The sequence below is a fragment of the Thalia democratica genome, chromosome 6, assembly GCF_965202585.1.
Source record: "Thalia democratica chromosome 6, ktThaDemo2.hap1.1, whole genome shotgun sequence".
Lineage (NCBI taxonomy): Eukaryota > Metazoa > Chordata > Thaliacea > Salpida > Salpidae > Thalia > Thalia democratica.
In genome coordinates this window covers 22,588,268-22,604,851 of record NC_139170.1, presented here as the reverse complement: position 1 = coordinate 22,604,851, position 16,584 = coordinate 22,588,268, and the positions used below count along the sequence as shown (strand labels likewise).

At 26.4% G+C, this 16,584-nt stretch overlaps 1 protein-coding gene across 2 annotated transcripts; it reads left to right on the top strand.

Annotated features, from left to right (window-relative positions):
- Window positions 1-1,735: 1,735 nt before the first annotated feature.
- LOC145837794 (uncharacterized) lies at window positions 1,736-15,641 on the top strand. 2 transcript variants are annotated; one of them, XM_082945240.1, is made up of 9 exons: window positions 1,736-1,877; window positions 2,832-3,196; window positions 3,481-3,650; window positions 4,334-4,552; window positions 7,939-7,994; window positions 8,626-10,055; window positions 10,172-10,344; window positions 11,696-12,002; window positions 13,078-15,641. In XM_082945240.1, the coding sequence occupies exons 1-9, from the start codon at window positions 1,748-1,750 to the stop codon at window positions 13,618-13,620; spliced, it is 3,393 nt and encodes a 1,130-aa protein (XP_082801366.1). In that variant the 5' UTR covers window positions 1,736-1,747; the 3' UTR covers window positions 13,621-15,641. The 2 variants fall into 2 exon arrangements, with proteins under 2 accessions (XP_082801366.1, XP_082801367.1); XM_082945241.1 differs by lacking the exon at window positions 13,078-15,641 and having other exon boundaries at window positions 11,784-11,978.
- The last annotated feature ends 943 nt before the right edge of the window (window positions 15,642-16,584 follow it).

Here is a 16,584-nt window from a genome sequence, read left to right as displayed (position 1 = left end):
TAGGGTGCATCTGTTGCCCCGACCTTGGAACTTTGCTTAGTAAAATTTTTTGACGTTGGGAATTTACATAAATATCAGCACAAAAAGTTATCTTCTTAGCTTTAAGCCTGCTGAAGGAAATTACTTTTGAAAATTTTGCTTTATATCAGTATATTTTAAAAGGGGAAAAAGACTATTTCACTAAAAGTTTATTTTCTCCTACGTTTTTTGAGATAATTATTTAAAACGGTTAGGAAATGTTCCTTTCCATATATAGAAAACTCAGTATAAGAAAAATTAAAAATATACTTAACAATAAAAAAGTTATTTAAAAAAATAAAACTGATTTTTTTTTCCATATTTTTGCATAAGGTTTTTATTTTTTTTAACCTTTGTTGATTTAGAATCTATAACAATTAAATAAAAGGTTAAATGCTAATGATGTAGGTAATATAACACATGATGTAACAAACTCAGAAAACGTGTATCGTTGCAAGGGGTAGAGTGTGAGACTGATTTTTTTTATCGTAAAAAGAAGTCCTTAATTTTTTACTAAATAAATTACATATAGAATACTTTATTTAAAAGAGCTAATAGAATTTTATAGTGTTTATTAAATAAGTTATACTTAAGTATTTTTTTAATTCAAAAAAAAACCATTGTAGTTAAAATACTATTGTTATATAATTTTAAGCTTAGCTATTATGTTTTTTATCATGTTTTTTAAAGTAAATACTTTAAAATAAAAATTTTCATTTCTTTCAACAAAATATATACTAAATCTATAAAATTTATCAGTATAGTAAAATGTGTTACAAACAAATCAAGTACGAATTTGGCTTTTACAAACAAAGCGGGAGATTTACTTTATCGTCGGCAGGTGGTGCCTTTCTACGAGAAAAAGAAACTAACTAAATTAAAAATGATAGCACTACTTCAGAAGAATACTTTTATTCATACAATGGTATAGGTTATTTTAAAATTAAGTAGAAAGTTATACTATGTTAGAATTAAGCAATAACTTAAATTAAAGGCAAACCATACCATATACTAACAACTTTAAATAATTAATTATATTGAATATTAATGAAAACTAATAATTGCTGACAAATAGTTAGTATTTCATTTAATTTTTAAACTTTCTATAAAGTTTTAGTAAGTATTTAACAAAACTTAAAATATTTTAATTCAAACTCGTCTTTAATAAATTTTGTTATGCCTAAAACACCTTACATACAATTTAAAAATAAATCAAGTACTTTTTGTTTCAAGCATGCTAGGTTTAGTATTATTCATCTAGCTTAAGTTGTATATTAAACGAAAAACAAAATACGCTATGGTTTGGTCCCAAGGACCTGCTGTACAAAAAACCTTTCGGTGTTCTAAGTTTGTAAGTTTTGAAAATAACAGCAGAAAATAAGACTAATGATTTGCTCATAAGTATTAAAAAGTTAATGCAAGTTAAAGGAAAAGTTTTGAATTAATTAAAGAAGACTTTGCATGGAACATTATAATAGTAATTTTTTTTATCTATAAAACAATATATATATAAGTAAATTCATATTAATAAGAATTTTAATTTATATTAAGTATAAGCTTTGTTGTAAAAACACTTCAAAAAGCTAACAAAATTCATTAAAATAATTTAATGCTGCTGTTTTTTTTTTGGTTTTAACCAGTTATGTGCAAAATTAGTTTAAAATAAAATACTATTGTTTAAAAGTTGTTTTTCTTACAACTAAAAAAATATAGATGGTTTAATTGTAAAATGAATGGTACAAGTTCTTTTTACAAACATCCATCATTGGATGTGGTTGCTAGGCAACAACAACCTTGCTACTTACCAACTGAACAAGCTCAGCAGCCACCTTCTTACAACCAAACTCAACATTTTAGCGGTAATAGCTTAGAAATTAATATTAAAACGTTTCAAACTTGTGTAACAAAAGATAATAAGTATTCTAACAGTAATTATAAAAATTCAATAGGTATACATTTAGAGCTAAAAAAATCATAACTAAGCTTAGGGTTGCCACTTTGCCTGGAAAACAGGAGTTTGACAATTTAGGCAAAAAAAACCTGGATATTTAAAATTTTCACATGTTCAGTAGTAAAATTTCGATTTGACTCAAAAAATCTATCATATTAATAAAAAAAATTTGTCATTCTCAAATTATTTTTTTATTAAAAAACATATTTAAAGTAGCTTTTCAATGTATTTAGAGTATTTAAAAAATTTTCTTACCTTATATTTAACTTTAAACTAAAAGTAGATTCAAAAATGTGTACTTTAAAAAACCTGGAAAAAATTTAGAAAAAACGGGTGGTAACCCTGTAAGCTGTAGACAAAATTTGTAGTTTTTTTATATCAAAAACATTGTAGAATCAGTTAAAAGATTATATGCATACCCAACACTTTTTTATGATTGCTATTTGTTTTTATTCTCAAACTTAAATGCAACTATTTTTAAATATAAATTTTTTTAATGTTTTTACAGTTTTACTTAACAGCACTAGTGGTAATTTTTTTAATGTTAAGTAAATTTCTGTCAGTTTAAAGTTTTTTATAGATTTAGACGTGTTATATTAGGGATACTAACTAGTTAAGTGTTAAATATTTTTTACTTATGTTTTATGAAAATTTTTGAACTTTAATTTATTTATTTTTGTAAATATTAGATTTATTAATTTAGGAGAGAAATTGTATTATTGCAATGTTACGTTTTTTGAAAGTAGTAAAATTTTATTAGTCAAACAAAATTTTTACTTTAAAAAGTTTTTAATATACTTAATATGTTGTACTTTGATTTAATTAGTTTAATTTTATTTAAACACTAAAACTTTATATCTAGGATACCCGTACTCACATCAGGGTCATGCTGGATTGCAATCTAGTGTTTCTAATAACACTCAGTCAATTAACTTTGAAACCAATCACAATTCTTACTATAAAATACAATCTAATTCCCATACAACAAATCACAATGGCATAAATGTTCAAAGCAAACAAGTGCTGATGCCAGAAAACACAAAGCAAAGTCAAGTTCATTTAATTAATTCTGGAAAAAAACAAATAAAAATTGAAAACAAAAGGTCTAAAGCAGAAAAAAAGAAATCAAAGTCATATGAAAATGATAATGACGATGTAAATCCTTGTTTTCCTGAATGTTCACAGAGCTCACAAAATCGACTTTTTACCTGTCCAAAGTGCTCAAAAGTAAGTTTTGTTACTAAAGTTTTGACATTTTTCACATCTAACTTAAAAAAAAGTATTTATCATCTAATCTACAAAATAGTTTTATAAGTATCTAACACTAGGTTTATGATTCGTACTCATTTTGAAATACTAAACTTAGCTTTAAAACTAAGTATAAAAGTGGAATATTATTTTATTAACAAACAATTATCTAAAAAAGTAACAATGTATAAAAATATTTAGTTGAAAATATTTTACAATTCTCCTTTATAATATTGTTGTAAAAGAAAATATATTTCTTAAAGACATTCAAACGAGGTGACCATTTAAAACGACATCTTCTGTCAGTGCATGATAAAGAGCATCCATACCAATGTGGAGATTGCCAGAAAGGATTTCCATCAGTTGGTAAGATCCTTCATCATTCAAACGCTTCTCATGCTTGTAAAGACTCGACCAGTTTTTTTTGTGCAAGGTTTGTGCAAAACAAGAACATAAATTGACAAGCTGCAAATATATCTTCATAAGTTCATTTACTGATAAGAAGTTATTTCTAAATTTAATTATACAAATGTAATTCTCGATAATTTCAGTTTTGTTAATACAATTTTAATTTTTATGTAAATTTGAGTTTTAAGATATTATATAATATGTGTTCTTATACTAAAATCTTGTAAAACTTGACGTCGAAATTAATATAATACAAAATTTGTACTTTTATGTTCATTAAAGATGTATGTAAATTTCGCTTTATGTTTAAATAAGCTTTTGAATAGCTAACATTTTTTGCAGTTAATTAACAAATGTAGCAGCTTTGTAATTTGAGTGCCTATCTTTAAGTTAAACTAATCATCTAAATAATAAGCGATTGCTTCCTGTATGTAATGTGATAAGTAAAAAAAAATTAACTTTCAAAAAGTACTAAAACACGTTAAACTTTTTTTCTAAAAAAAAAAATCAAATGCAGTAACAATATTAAAAGTAATTTTATATTTAAATAAAAACTATAATAATGTTGATATGTTGTACATATAATCTAAAGTAAGTTACATAAAGTCTGATCGCTAAGTTTAAAGTGAACAACAAGCTTATTGTAGTTTTGATATTTTAAAGTTGTTATGAATTAAAGTAGAAAATTATTAACTTGTTGATTTGAAGGTGCCAGAAGCGTTTTGGTGACATTGGGCAGCTTGAAAAGCATGCACAAACGCATCATCTCGAAGAAGACGCCAAGTACATGTGTGAGATCAATAATTTAAGCAAAACTTTTTCGTGCAGCAAATGCAAGCGGACATCAATGCTCCGTGAAAACAACAAAAAGAAAGAACAACAGGCAAACGTTAAGACCAACTCTCAGCATGGATATAAAAACAATAGGTTACTTTTATTTAATTGTTTATTAATTTACATTATTATGAATAATGTCTATACAGAAACCAAGTAAAAGTTAAAGTTTAACACAGTTTAAATAAACATACATTTGTTTTTCTAAAATTTTATGCAACATGCTTCAGGATAAAACTTAACACTGCTTCGATAAACAAAATTACAAAAGTACACTTAAATTTAAAAATATATGCTTATTTTTTTGTTATATTTCATTCTTTAAGAGTTTTTCGTAGACTCTTACTCATTTATAATGTAAAAAATTGTATAAATCTTACTAATAGTATTTGTAAATAAATCCTTAAGTTGTACTTTAAAACTGAAAACTGCTTATATTATTGATTAAATATAACTTGTATATTGAAAAATAGTTTCGAAAATAATTTTTTGCGCGAATTATTTTATACAAGTCATTATTTAATAATCTAAAAACTTAAATATAAGAGTTGTAAAATGTAGTTTAGTTGTTATAAAAATGTTTACTATTGGCTGTTCTATAATCAGCTTAAACCTTTCTTAAAATAAAAGTATGGTAAACTTCAAACAAGTTATTATGTTTATGTGTTTTTTTTTTTTTTGTGAATTAATTTAGGTCAAATAATAAGTTTGTTAATTCGGGTCGCTAAAAAAGATTTAAACGTTAAAACCATAAAGTATATTTGTACTTGTTTGTATGCGTAGTTATTATTTTTAAACCGTATATAGATTAGTTTTCACATACTTTCAAAAATGTATAAAATATTTTTCTGTAAAAATAAATAGTTTCAAAATGTGCCTTCTAAGTTTAGAAATGTATACATGACAAATAACTTTAGGTTATACAGTTATAATTGCTTCTAATTCTAATAATGCTTCATTTGCTATTTAAATTTTGTATAGTCTATAGTTTTTGTTTATAATAATTAAAATATAAAGACTTTATAAATTACTAACCTAATTAGATTTTTTGGATGCTATTTGAAAAACTATTTTAATGAAAAAAAATTCTACACCTTGATTATAAATCCAAAATCATTTTTATATCATTGTAACAAAAAGTTAGTTTTTGCTTTTCTAAATTTATTTTTTGTTTAAATTTTTATTATACTCCTCAAAAATTAAAACAATATGATAATAACTTGTAGTAATTTTGAGTTCATAATCATTTATTTAGAGAAGAATCAATACTTTTAATGGTATTCTTTTGAGCCGTTTTCATCAGATGCTTCAAAAAATGTTTTAAAAGTTCAGCCTCGAGTCAAGCTGCCTGCATAATAGCTTAAGGCAAAACAAGCACTACGCAGCTGTATTGATTTTTAAATTAGTTTTTCAATTACTTAGAAAAAGTTGCATTATTTAAAAGCCATTAGTTTTCACTGTAAAAGATTTTTTGAAACCTATAAATATTTCATTTTAATTTAATTTAAATTTATTAATAACTAAAAATTATTAAAAACAACTTTTTTCCACTTAAAAAAAACTACAACAGTCAAGTAAAAATATCAAAAGCTTGCTAAAAAATAAATAAAGTTTGTCATTCTTAAAGCTTAAATAAAATAAGTAAAGAATATATTTTTGATGAAAATATTTAATACCAAGGCCATTGTTAAATTTACTTTATATTTGAGTAATATACTGGTGTTTATAATTATAAAAAATACTTTAAAATAAATAAAAAAAGTTTCAGAATCCTAAGCTAAAGACCTTTTTATTATTACAAAAAGCTTAATAAGAACTAAATGGCGCCATATAGCTCACTAGTAAAATTGCACACTTGAACATTGACGTCAAACTTTAATGTAGTTAACCACTAAAAATATTTGTTTAACTAAACTATTTTGATTATTTGAATTGGTTATTTTGTAAATTACTTTCTTTACTTTCAGTCCAAAATAAATGAAATATGTACTTTAATATTAAAAAAAAGGTTAAAGGTATTTTCAGATATAATAATAAATATGTTTAAAGTTTCCGTTTCTCTTTTCTTTTCCTGCCTGCATTTTATACCGTCAGACAGCCATTTCTGAACTTTACGCGCCAAAAATCAAGATAATAGAAAAACGGATTTAGGTCACGCGAGCTCGTAGAGGTTTGAGAGCGGTCTGTGTTACTTATTAATCTCTGCCATCATCGTGCTGCTGTCTGTTGCATGGCACGTGGAAATCTTATTCTTCAAGCGCAACATCGAACCTAAGCACCAGCCTTGTGTTTCTTTTCCAAATCTTCCCTATCTTTAAACGATCGGCTGGCTTTGGTGGACATAAAGGCCGGCGGGCGTGTGTGGTCGACCTTATTTGCATTTCATGGTTTCCTCTCATTTGTACATGTCGAAAGTAATCTACACGGCAACGCTTATTGGAACCGCCGCCGCCAATTTTGTCTTTCCCAAGTTTCATTCATAAACTCAGCCGCCGCAAGCTTGCAGTAAAGCTGCTGGCAATCAAAATAGAGGGAAAGCAAATTAAGGGAGTAAATGAAGTTTTGCCGGCGTGCCGTGTCAATTGACAAGTATTTAGATTTGAAGAATCTTTACTCCTCTTTTGTTTAGAGAAAACATTGAAAGCGTGCCTTAGTAATTGATCATACACGACTTTTGTAGCGTGACAAAACAGGTGAATGTGAAAACCAACTAATGATGTGCAAACACTTTTCGAAGTTGTGATTGACAACATACTTAGGTTGTACACAAAACTATTTTAAAAAGTAAATTATTTGTGGTAACACGCAAAACAGGTACAAACAAAGCACATGCTTTTTATTTACTTAAAACTTTTTTCTATGTTGAGTTTATTTCTTTCTAGCCGTTTTCCCTAAAGACATTATCTATGCAGTAAAATAGAATTAGTTCTCTTTTTGCGTCTTTCGTTTTTTCTTTTAGTAGAAATAATAAAACACTAAAACTTTAATTTGTGCTAACTACTCTAACTTCATTTTGTTTTATCATCTGTATTCAAATTCAGTTTCTTTAAACCTCTTGAGTACTTAATTGACGCAAAAAGGGTTTCCCGAGAACTGCATGTATTTGGTTTTAAGGAGGTAAAAAGAAAGCCTCTTAATGCATGAATTATTTATTAAATATTTTGTTACTGGTGCTTTTTCCTTGCAGTGGCTTTGCTGTTACTTTATAATTTCTTTGAAAGTTTTATTTGTGAGTAAAAAAACATAAGGAAAAAAGTTTAACTTGCACTTCATTCTTAAAAAGCGAAGTTAAAGCAAAGTACTAACTAAAAATTATTTTGATATATTTTTGTTGTAGAAAAAAAAAATAAGTTCTGAAGAAGTTCTGAAGTAAGTACTACAATAATATTCTGTTGATGACGAAACAATTATCGGAAGCTTGTTTTAGTTGAGTATTTTAGCCTTTTATAAATATGTTTCATTAGCTATTTTATTTGCAGTGATCAAAGCGAGTTTCAGCGAAAGTCAAAAATGAATTCTAATGAGGAAAATAGAGGTTTTTTTTTGTGTTATATTGATATATACACCGTCTTTAAATTTATAATTATCAAAATTTTTATAAGAAATCCATAATTTTTTTGTGCATTTTCGAAAAGTTTTAAGCAAATTGCTTAAAGCATAAATAATAGATCTTAAGTTTTTTTTTGCTTTGTTCAATTACAAAATATTATCCATGAGTAGTATACTAAAAAATATATATAGTTATACAAATAGATTTAAATGCAAACTTTTGAAGTAAAGTTTTTTGTTAGTTTCACTTTAAAATTATTTATACAAAAACAACTTACTTAACTTTAATTTAATTTAAGTTCTTATTGACTAAGCTTAATATTTTCTTGAGTTTTGCCGTCTAGTTTAACATAGTAGTAGTTCTTTATCTAACAATATGAGTTTTAAAACTTTGCGTTGATTGTAAGTCCAAGTTTTTTTAAGAATTTAACAAACTTTTGTGTAGAAAAAGGTATTGCTTTGTTTTAATGCTCGGTAGTAGATACTTATACTATGAAACTTAATTGTATATTTTTACATATGCTTATCGACTATTATAGATCAAATTATCTAGTTAACAATTTAATGAATTTAGTTTTATACAAAAAATGTAACTGTTTTTCTACTTTAAATTTCAGCTTACAATGGTTACAACTACGGTGTGCATCATGCTAACATGGACTGCAACGGTATACCACCAAAAGCAAATCCACATTTTATGGCTCCGCCTTTACCAGCTCATAACCATCATAACTTGCACCGCGGTTTTCCTACGATGCCCATTAATCATCAGTCTAATGCAACGCATCATTTGGGACATCCTGCGTACCAGCATCATCTAAATAATTTACCTAGTATGTATTATAATAATGGTCATATGCGACCAAACCAAATTATAAATAGACAAAGACAAATGAGACATAATTTTCAACCTCCATCTGCTGTTAACGGTACTCAAGAAACTACGCAACCTAAATATAATATTCACATTTCTGACAGTTCTAAAAGTAGTTCAAAAACTGATTTAGATGAAAATGCTGTTGATTCAAGCTTAAACCAAGAGGATGTATTTAACTCGTCAATAACGAGTTCTGTTAAAGCTAAATATATAGTAGAGACATCAATGAAAACTTCTGCTATAAGCTCACCAGAATTAAAAGAACGGGTTCGTTCGGGAATTCTTAATAGACACCAGCACCAAGCATCGCCATTACTAAAAGCCGAGCTTTTAAATAGCCCTAAGCCAGCAAATTTAAATCCTAAATCTATTTATAAAGTAGATTGTGAGAAAAAGTTAGTAAAAGAAATAGAACTAGAAACAACTCAAAATGAAAAATGTATAAATGGTAATTATTCTGTAACTGCTAACAAAAATAACAACAATAATCCATCAGGAAGGAAAAATGACGTACAAATAAACTCTCGCGGACATACTAAACATGATTTTCTAACTCAACAAAATAGTTTAGCAAATAGGCAACCTTTAACAAGTTGTTTTAACAAAAATATCTTAATTCAACAAAATATGTTTAGCGAGGAAAAATTATCTGATGTGATAGGATGTTCATTACGAATAGCTTGGGATGTGAATGATGATTATAATTTTCACTCAGAGCTACACAATGCTGACAACGAAGATATGGATACTAATGAGTGCACTGAACACTATTCCTCAAATGGAATGAGTTCTCTAAAAACTTACGGTGGCTTCTCACCGTACAATCGTCCACATACACAACTTATCTCTTACCAATCTAGTAACTATTCTAATTCCTTTAACAACACTAAAATATCTACCACTAAATTGTTTATTAATAATCAAGATGTATTAGCCACCCGACCAGTACTAAACTCATTTATACAAAGTCAAGAATCGCAAAAGGCTGCTACAAATACAAATGATAAAGGGTTTTGGTCATCTTTAAAAAAAAAAAACTTTCAAAGTAGTACAGTAGAACCGGTTAGAGTAAAGCGTAGATACAAAAAACGAAAACACGACCACTCTTTTTCCACAGATGATATTGAATTGGAAATGATACCTTGTCCTGTTTGTGGAGTTGTTTTCGAGGTTATTTTTCATTCATTAAATATAACATTAATTAACTATTTTTCAAATAGTTGTACTGATTTAGTATTTTTGAAAGATTTATAAACAAAAAATAATAATTAACTTTAAAACAATAGAAACTAGAAATGATGGGACACATAGAATCAACACATTTAGTTCATGACCCGAATAAATGCTGCATTTGTGGTAAAACGTTTGCTCAAGCTGGAAATGCCAAACGTCATGTCCGTCTCGTACACTTGCATCAAAGACCATATGAATGCAAATACTGTTACGTTAAGTTTGACAGGTACTTAAAATGATTGAAAAACTAAAAGAATTATGTATCTTTGTATATGTATAGTATATCATTCTGTTTTTATACAAAAAAAAATAAAACTAATTAAAACATTGAGCTGTAACTTTAAGTACTTATAAAAATGTTTTTGAGCAAGTTGTTAATAAATAAATTTTGAAGTAGATAATATTTCAGAAAGTAAGATCAAACAAAAAAAATAGTAAAAAAAAAGTTTTTCAAACAACTTCCATAAAAAAAAGTGTTTATGGTAATTTCATAAAAACCAAAACTATTGATAATTATTAATTATATAATTCTTACTTTTATTATAAGTTTCAGCTTTTATTTACTGTTACCCTATAAATAATATGTAAAACAGTTGCAAATTTAAGTTACACCTTTTTTTTTTAAATTTTTAATCATACAAATTTTTTAGAGTTCAAAATGTACAATAGTTTAAAAGTTTTATTTTTGAAAAGTGTGTAAGTTTTCAAAACAAAAGTAAAAATATATAGGAACTTCGAAGTTTTAAGTTATCAAAAGTTAACCCCTTGAAAAAGATAAAGATCGATTTTCGAAAATCCCAAATGTTGATTAAAATATGTTTGTAATTTCTTTTAAACTTTATTGCGCTTTTTAAATTTATTTGAACAGTTTCAGTTCTAATCTAGTATTATGTTACTTAGACTACAAACATTAACTACCTTATGATGAATTATTTAAGAAGTTTGAAGCAACGTTTATTAAAAGTTTAGGGTTTTCCTGTTTTAAACCGGTATAAACGTTAGAGAGCTTTTAAACTAAAAACTAATTAATTTAAGTATTTGATTACACATAAACATTTAAATATTTATTATCAGACAAAATTTAGTAAAGGAAAAAAGAATAAAACCTAGAAAATGTTAAAGAAAACGTCCAAGTTAAGTTCTTAATTAAAGAAATGTAAAACTCACTAAAATAAGCTTCAAACAAAAACTAAGTAAAGTTTTCCATATGCTCTCTTTTCTACGGACAGTTTTAATCGATATTACGTTGTATTTATCCTTTTATTGCTCAAACTCCGTATGTTATAGAAAAGTAAAAAGTTTTTATTAGCTTTTATAAAAAATGCATTAAGGTTTAAAAAAATTGGTGACAACATTTTGGTTTATATAAAGCAGTATAAAACTATATCATAGTTTTACAAATATGTTTTATTTTGTAAGTCAGTCTAATTTAACAAGCAAAAGTTATTTTTTTATAAATGATTACTTAACAAATTTTTAAAACATAAATAATATTAATACTCTTTTAACTAACCTAAAGCATAAATACTTTAAAAAAAACATTAGTTGAAAAATTACAATGTATAACTTATTTCTAGGCCTCAGTATTTAGACAAGCACATAGCCCAACAGCATCAAGATCGTGTACACCTTAAAAAACCTGTTAAATGCCCTGTTTGCTTACAGGACTTTATATCGGCAACCCAGCTCCGTCGTCACTTTAGTAAAAAGCACATGTCGGCTCAGATAAAGTTGAAGGATAGGACAAAATATGACGAGTATGTAATGGTGTATAAAAGCTTATGTACTAATACACCAACTAAAAAAGAGCTCGTCAACGACAGAAGCTCTATTGATTCAGTTATATTAGAAAATAGAGTAAACACTTCAATTAAACATTACTTGGTACGTTTAATAAAGAAAATTGATTTTACCTAACATTTGTAAAATATGATATGCTTGCTATTTTACTGCTATTTTATAAGTGTAATTTAAAAAATGAAGCAGATTCAAAATATAGATATTGTTTACGTTTTTAGAAACTTATTTATTTTTTAATATTTAATAAATTTTAAAAATGTATGCTTTGTGTAATAAACTTTTTTTCACGCTGCTAGAACACCATATGTTTGACGTGCCACCATGCACAGCACTAACAACATGTGCCCACAAATACAGCATATGGTTTTTATTTTCATTAAAAACTAATTTTATAATAAAAAGTGTTTGTGGTTTTACTTTATTTATAAATGAAGTGAGTTAGTTTCATATACTTTTAGATTAAGAGAAAGAGTAACTTATATAAAATATTGCTTGTTCTACTTAAATTAAAATTAAGCTTAAGTTTTAAAGTTGCTATGATATATGAAAAATTGTATTAAAAGTTAGCTGGTAGTCTGTCCTTTTTTTAGAGAAGAAGCAGACAGTAAGTGGTAATTTGAATAACAAAGTTTTGGTTACAAAAGCATTAAAAAAACTGTCTCAATTCTTAAAACAAAACACTTAAAAAGAAATTATTGAAAATAAGTATATATATATATATTTATTTTGTTAATACTGACTTGTTAGTTATATAATTTTTTGAAGTTCAAAATTGTTATTCAAAGTCAGTCAATAAAAAAATACTTAAGTTAAACTCCTACTAAAGTTGTTAAGTATAAGTTTAGTTATGGCATTAATCTCTTTAATATTTTTCAAAAAATAATGAAACCTTCTAGGAATACAGTCACAGTATAGTCATTTTTAATTTATAATTCTATATAAAGCTAAAAAAAACTATATAAAGTTGTTTCTAGGTTTTAGTATTTTTACCTTGCCTATAATTATGCTTTAAAACTATAACTATGTAAGTTTTGGAAAATTATTTCTTTAAAATGACCTAAAAATGAATATTCGATACGTAACACAATTTACAGAACTTAGTATAAGTTTATTTACAAGTGATGTGAAGATATAAGGAATAAATAGAAAAAAAATTTAGGATAACGAATGTGAGCAGCAATCATCAAAAATCAGCTTCATTAGTGGTCAAGTTGGAAAATGTCAAAACGATATAACTCCATCTAAAAATATTACTTCAACGCCGGCAAAGGAGCATCAATCATCACTTGCTGGGTCAGAACAATTAAGTATTCGTTGCCACCATCAGAACAAGCGTAAAAAAAGTTTTTTCACAGGTTTTAAGTATCGTGCTTGGGGTAACAGATTTAAATTATTGCAAAGGTCTGACCACGGCCATTTTTCTCAAAATAGAGGGTTGCTTCCATTCAAAAATTCGGTCTTAAATCGTTTTTACCGCTTGTCATACTTGATCAGCTGTCTTCGTCTATCAGGAAAACTACCTAAGCTGAAAAAGGCAAAAGCTGAATTTAAAGGCAAAGTCGGAAACAATAAAACGGTTGGATTTTGTATTTTGTGCGGTTTTCAATATTCTTCCTTTTCGCAACTACGTATTCATGTGAAAACTCGCCATGCTGTGCTTAAAACTAAAACAACTCGCAGTAAATATTTTTTCCTAAAGTAGTACTGTGCTTTTATTAACTTTGTGTAGTTTCGACTAAAATTTAGATTTTTTTTTCATTTCTAATACTATTTCCATCTTAAAAGCTTTTTTTTTTTTTTAATTTTAGCAAATTTATTAATTATCAAAAATTCAAATATATTTCTAAAATTTAAAGTAGTAAAAGATTGAAAAAAAAAACCTATAAAATGTAACTTTGTGTCTGTCACTTAACTGCAAATGCTGCGTTGCTTTTCTTCGTACGGTTTTATAACGCTGCTTCTGTTTGATGAGTTGCGGCTGAACTTCGGTAATGTCGTTATTAGACCCTCAGGGAAAAAATGTATTTCTCGATAGTGCACAAAATTTTGTACATTTATACCCTTAGTGCTGTTATTACTTTCAACTTTTTTCAGTTGCACTAGTTCATATTTCGTTTACCTTTTGTAAGAACCTCTTTGTCAAGTGGTCTACCTAAACATATAAATTTGAAAACACATTAGTCATGTCAAGATTTTTAGCCACAATCATTGTTTTTTTACTATGGTTGTTCAATGAAGCATCCAAAAAATTATGTCGAACTTTATTCGAGTAACTGAATCGATTTTCTTTACCAATTATTTTTATCATTATGCTGAAAAATCGTCATTTATCGTTTACTATTATATACGCTCGATAGCTTGTATTTTTATTTTAGAAATTATATTTTTAACAGGCTTTAAACAAAAACTACATAAGAAGCAAAATAAGTCAGTAGCTTTTATGTACCATTGGGTTTATAACAACTCTATTAGTTTTTGTTGATGCGAAACAAAGCTGTTTCTTTTTTATCGATGAACTTATACACCGTTGAATTGGGTGGCCGCTTTTAAATGAAAATGCGCGTTTTTTTTTTTTGAATAATTTTCCCTTGTACGCAAAGTTTTTTTAAGATTTTTTTCTTAGTTTTTATCAAAACTGTTTGATGCGCAACGGTTATTAATTTATGAACTTTTACTATGATAATGTAAATTTTAGGTCTTTTAATTTCCATTAGTACTACATGAAATGTTATCAGTATTAGTTAAAAAAGTTTATGAGTTTATTCGAGCTAAACTCAACCACAAAAAGTATTTACATGTATACAATTTTATAAAGATTATTTATAAATCGTTTATCCAAAGAAAGTTTATGCAACCAGCCTTATTGTGTATTTTTTAGTATGAACATTTAAAACTATACAATATACTATAGTAATTAAAATGTTATTTATTTTATAAATTTATTTAGATAAACTGTTAAGTAAGTAAACTAACTTAGTAAATTAACACAAAACTTTTTTTTTAACTTTTTCTAACAATCTGGAATAAAAGTTGTATGTTTTATTTTTAGTAGAACTGATAAATAATTTCTTTAAAGTTTAAATTTTGAATATATAGTTTTACTAAAGTTGATAACTTTTGCAGCCACTTTGTCTTGTGAAATTTTAAAGCAATTAAGTATTAAAGAAAACCATTTCATCAAGCGGTTTTTTAAGTTATCGTTCATCTAAAAATCACACTTGAGTTTCTTTGCACATTTATACACATGACGTCATAATACGGCTGACTACGTTATTTAATTTTATTGCTTTTACATTATTTTAGTCCGATTGCTAAAGCTTCTCCAAGTCAAACAAAACTTTCTCTGCGCAAAAGCTTTCGTATTTCTTTTCATTGTCCTAACGTGAATCTCTAGCACGCTACGCTTCGTTTAACACTAAAAGGCTTTTGTTTGATGAGCGTTTCCACTCTTTCTCTTTTTGTTTGTGCAGAGGAGATGTAAGCCCATGACTGAGTGCTAACAACTTTACACCAAACATTCAACCAAAATTACATTTGTGAATATTTTAATAAGTTTTCTTGCGCTCACTTTTGATATGTCATATTTAGTTTGCCTGTCACCAAGCGTCGTTTTAATTAGTTCCGATTACTTTAGAAAATAGCTTGATATTGTATAAAATTTTATTAAATTGTTATTTACTACTGCGTACTTGATTAGTAATTAATCTTTGTCTCTGTTTAAATCGTAACTACAATAAACTTTTGCATCTTATAATGTCATTGTGTATACTTGTCTAAAGTGTTTGCTTTATTAAATTAACTGTAATATTTAAGTACATATCATAAATTGTTGTAACACTTTTTGGTTGTAAATAAACCATTGTTCTTACAAATTTAGTTTCAAAACTAAATTGAAGCCTGTCTTACAATTCTAGTTATTAACTTTGATAAACATGTTAAAGCATTCAAGAAAAAAAAATAATCATAAGCTTGTAAGTTTTGCAGCGTAAAGTTCTTAAAATACAAAATTACAGGGTGATATAACTTTTCTCAATTCTATTTGGCTAAGGTAAGCCGTTATGCTTATATTTTATTAGAAAAGTAAATTTTAATGAATTTTTCATCTAAATAGTTGTTCTAGTTCTGACTATAGAAAAATGAAACTTTTTTTCTACTGGTAACTTCCAACAACTAATTTCTGTAAATCCAATTAGTTTTCTTTTTGACTTGATGAGTTTTGAAATAAAACGTAGGTATGAAGTACAATAATAAATATAAGTACAACACTATTGGAAGTATTGTACAAAAATTTATGTGAGTAATTTGTTTTAAAGTTATAAATTAATTACTATGCAACTTGAATAAGTTTTGAAATAAAACGTAGGTATGAAGTACAATAATAAATATAAGTACAACACTATAGGAAGTATTGTACAAAAATTTATGTGAGTAATTTGCTTTAAAGTTATAAATTAATTACATGCACCTTGATTTATTTTAACTTTGATTATTAAAATTTAATAAAAATTCAGTTAGACCCTCTTTATAGTAATTCTGACTTAAACTTTAGTATATAACTTTTTTCAATCTTTTTAAGTATTACTTTGTATTTTATGATAGAAATATTAGAAGAAATAAAACAATTAAGTTCTATCCTAAACACAGCTTAAATATTCACAAGTAGCTA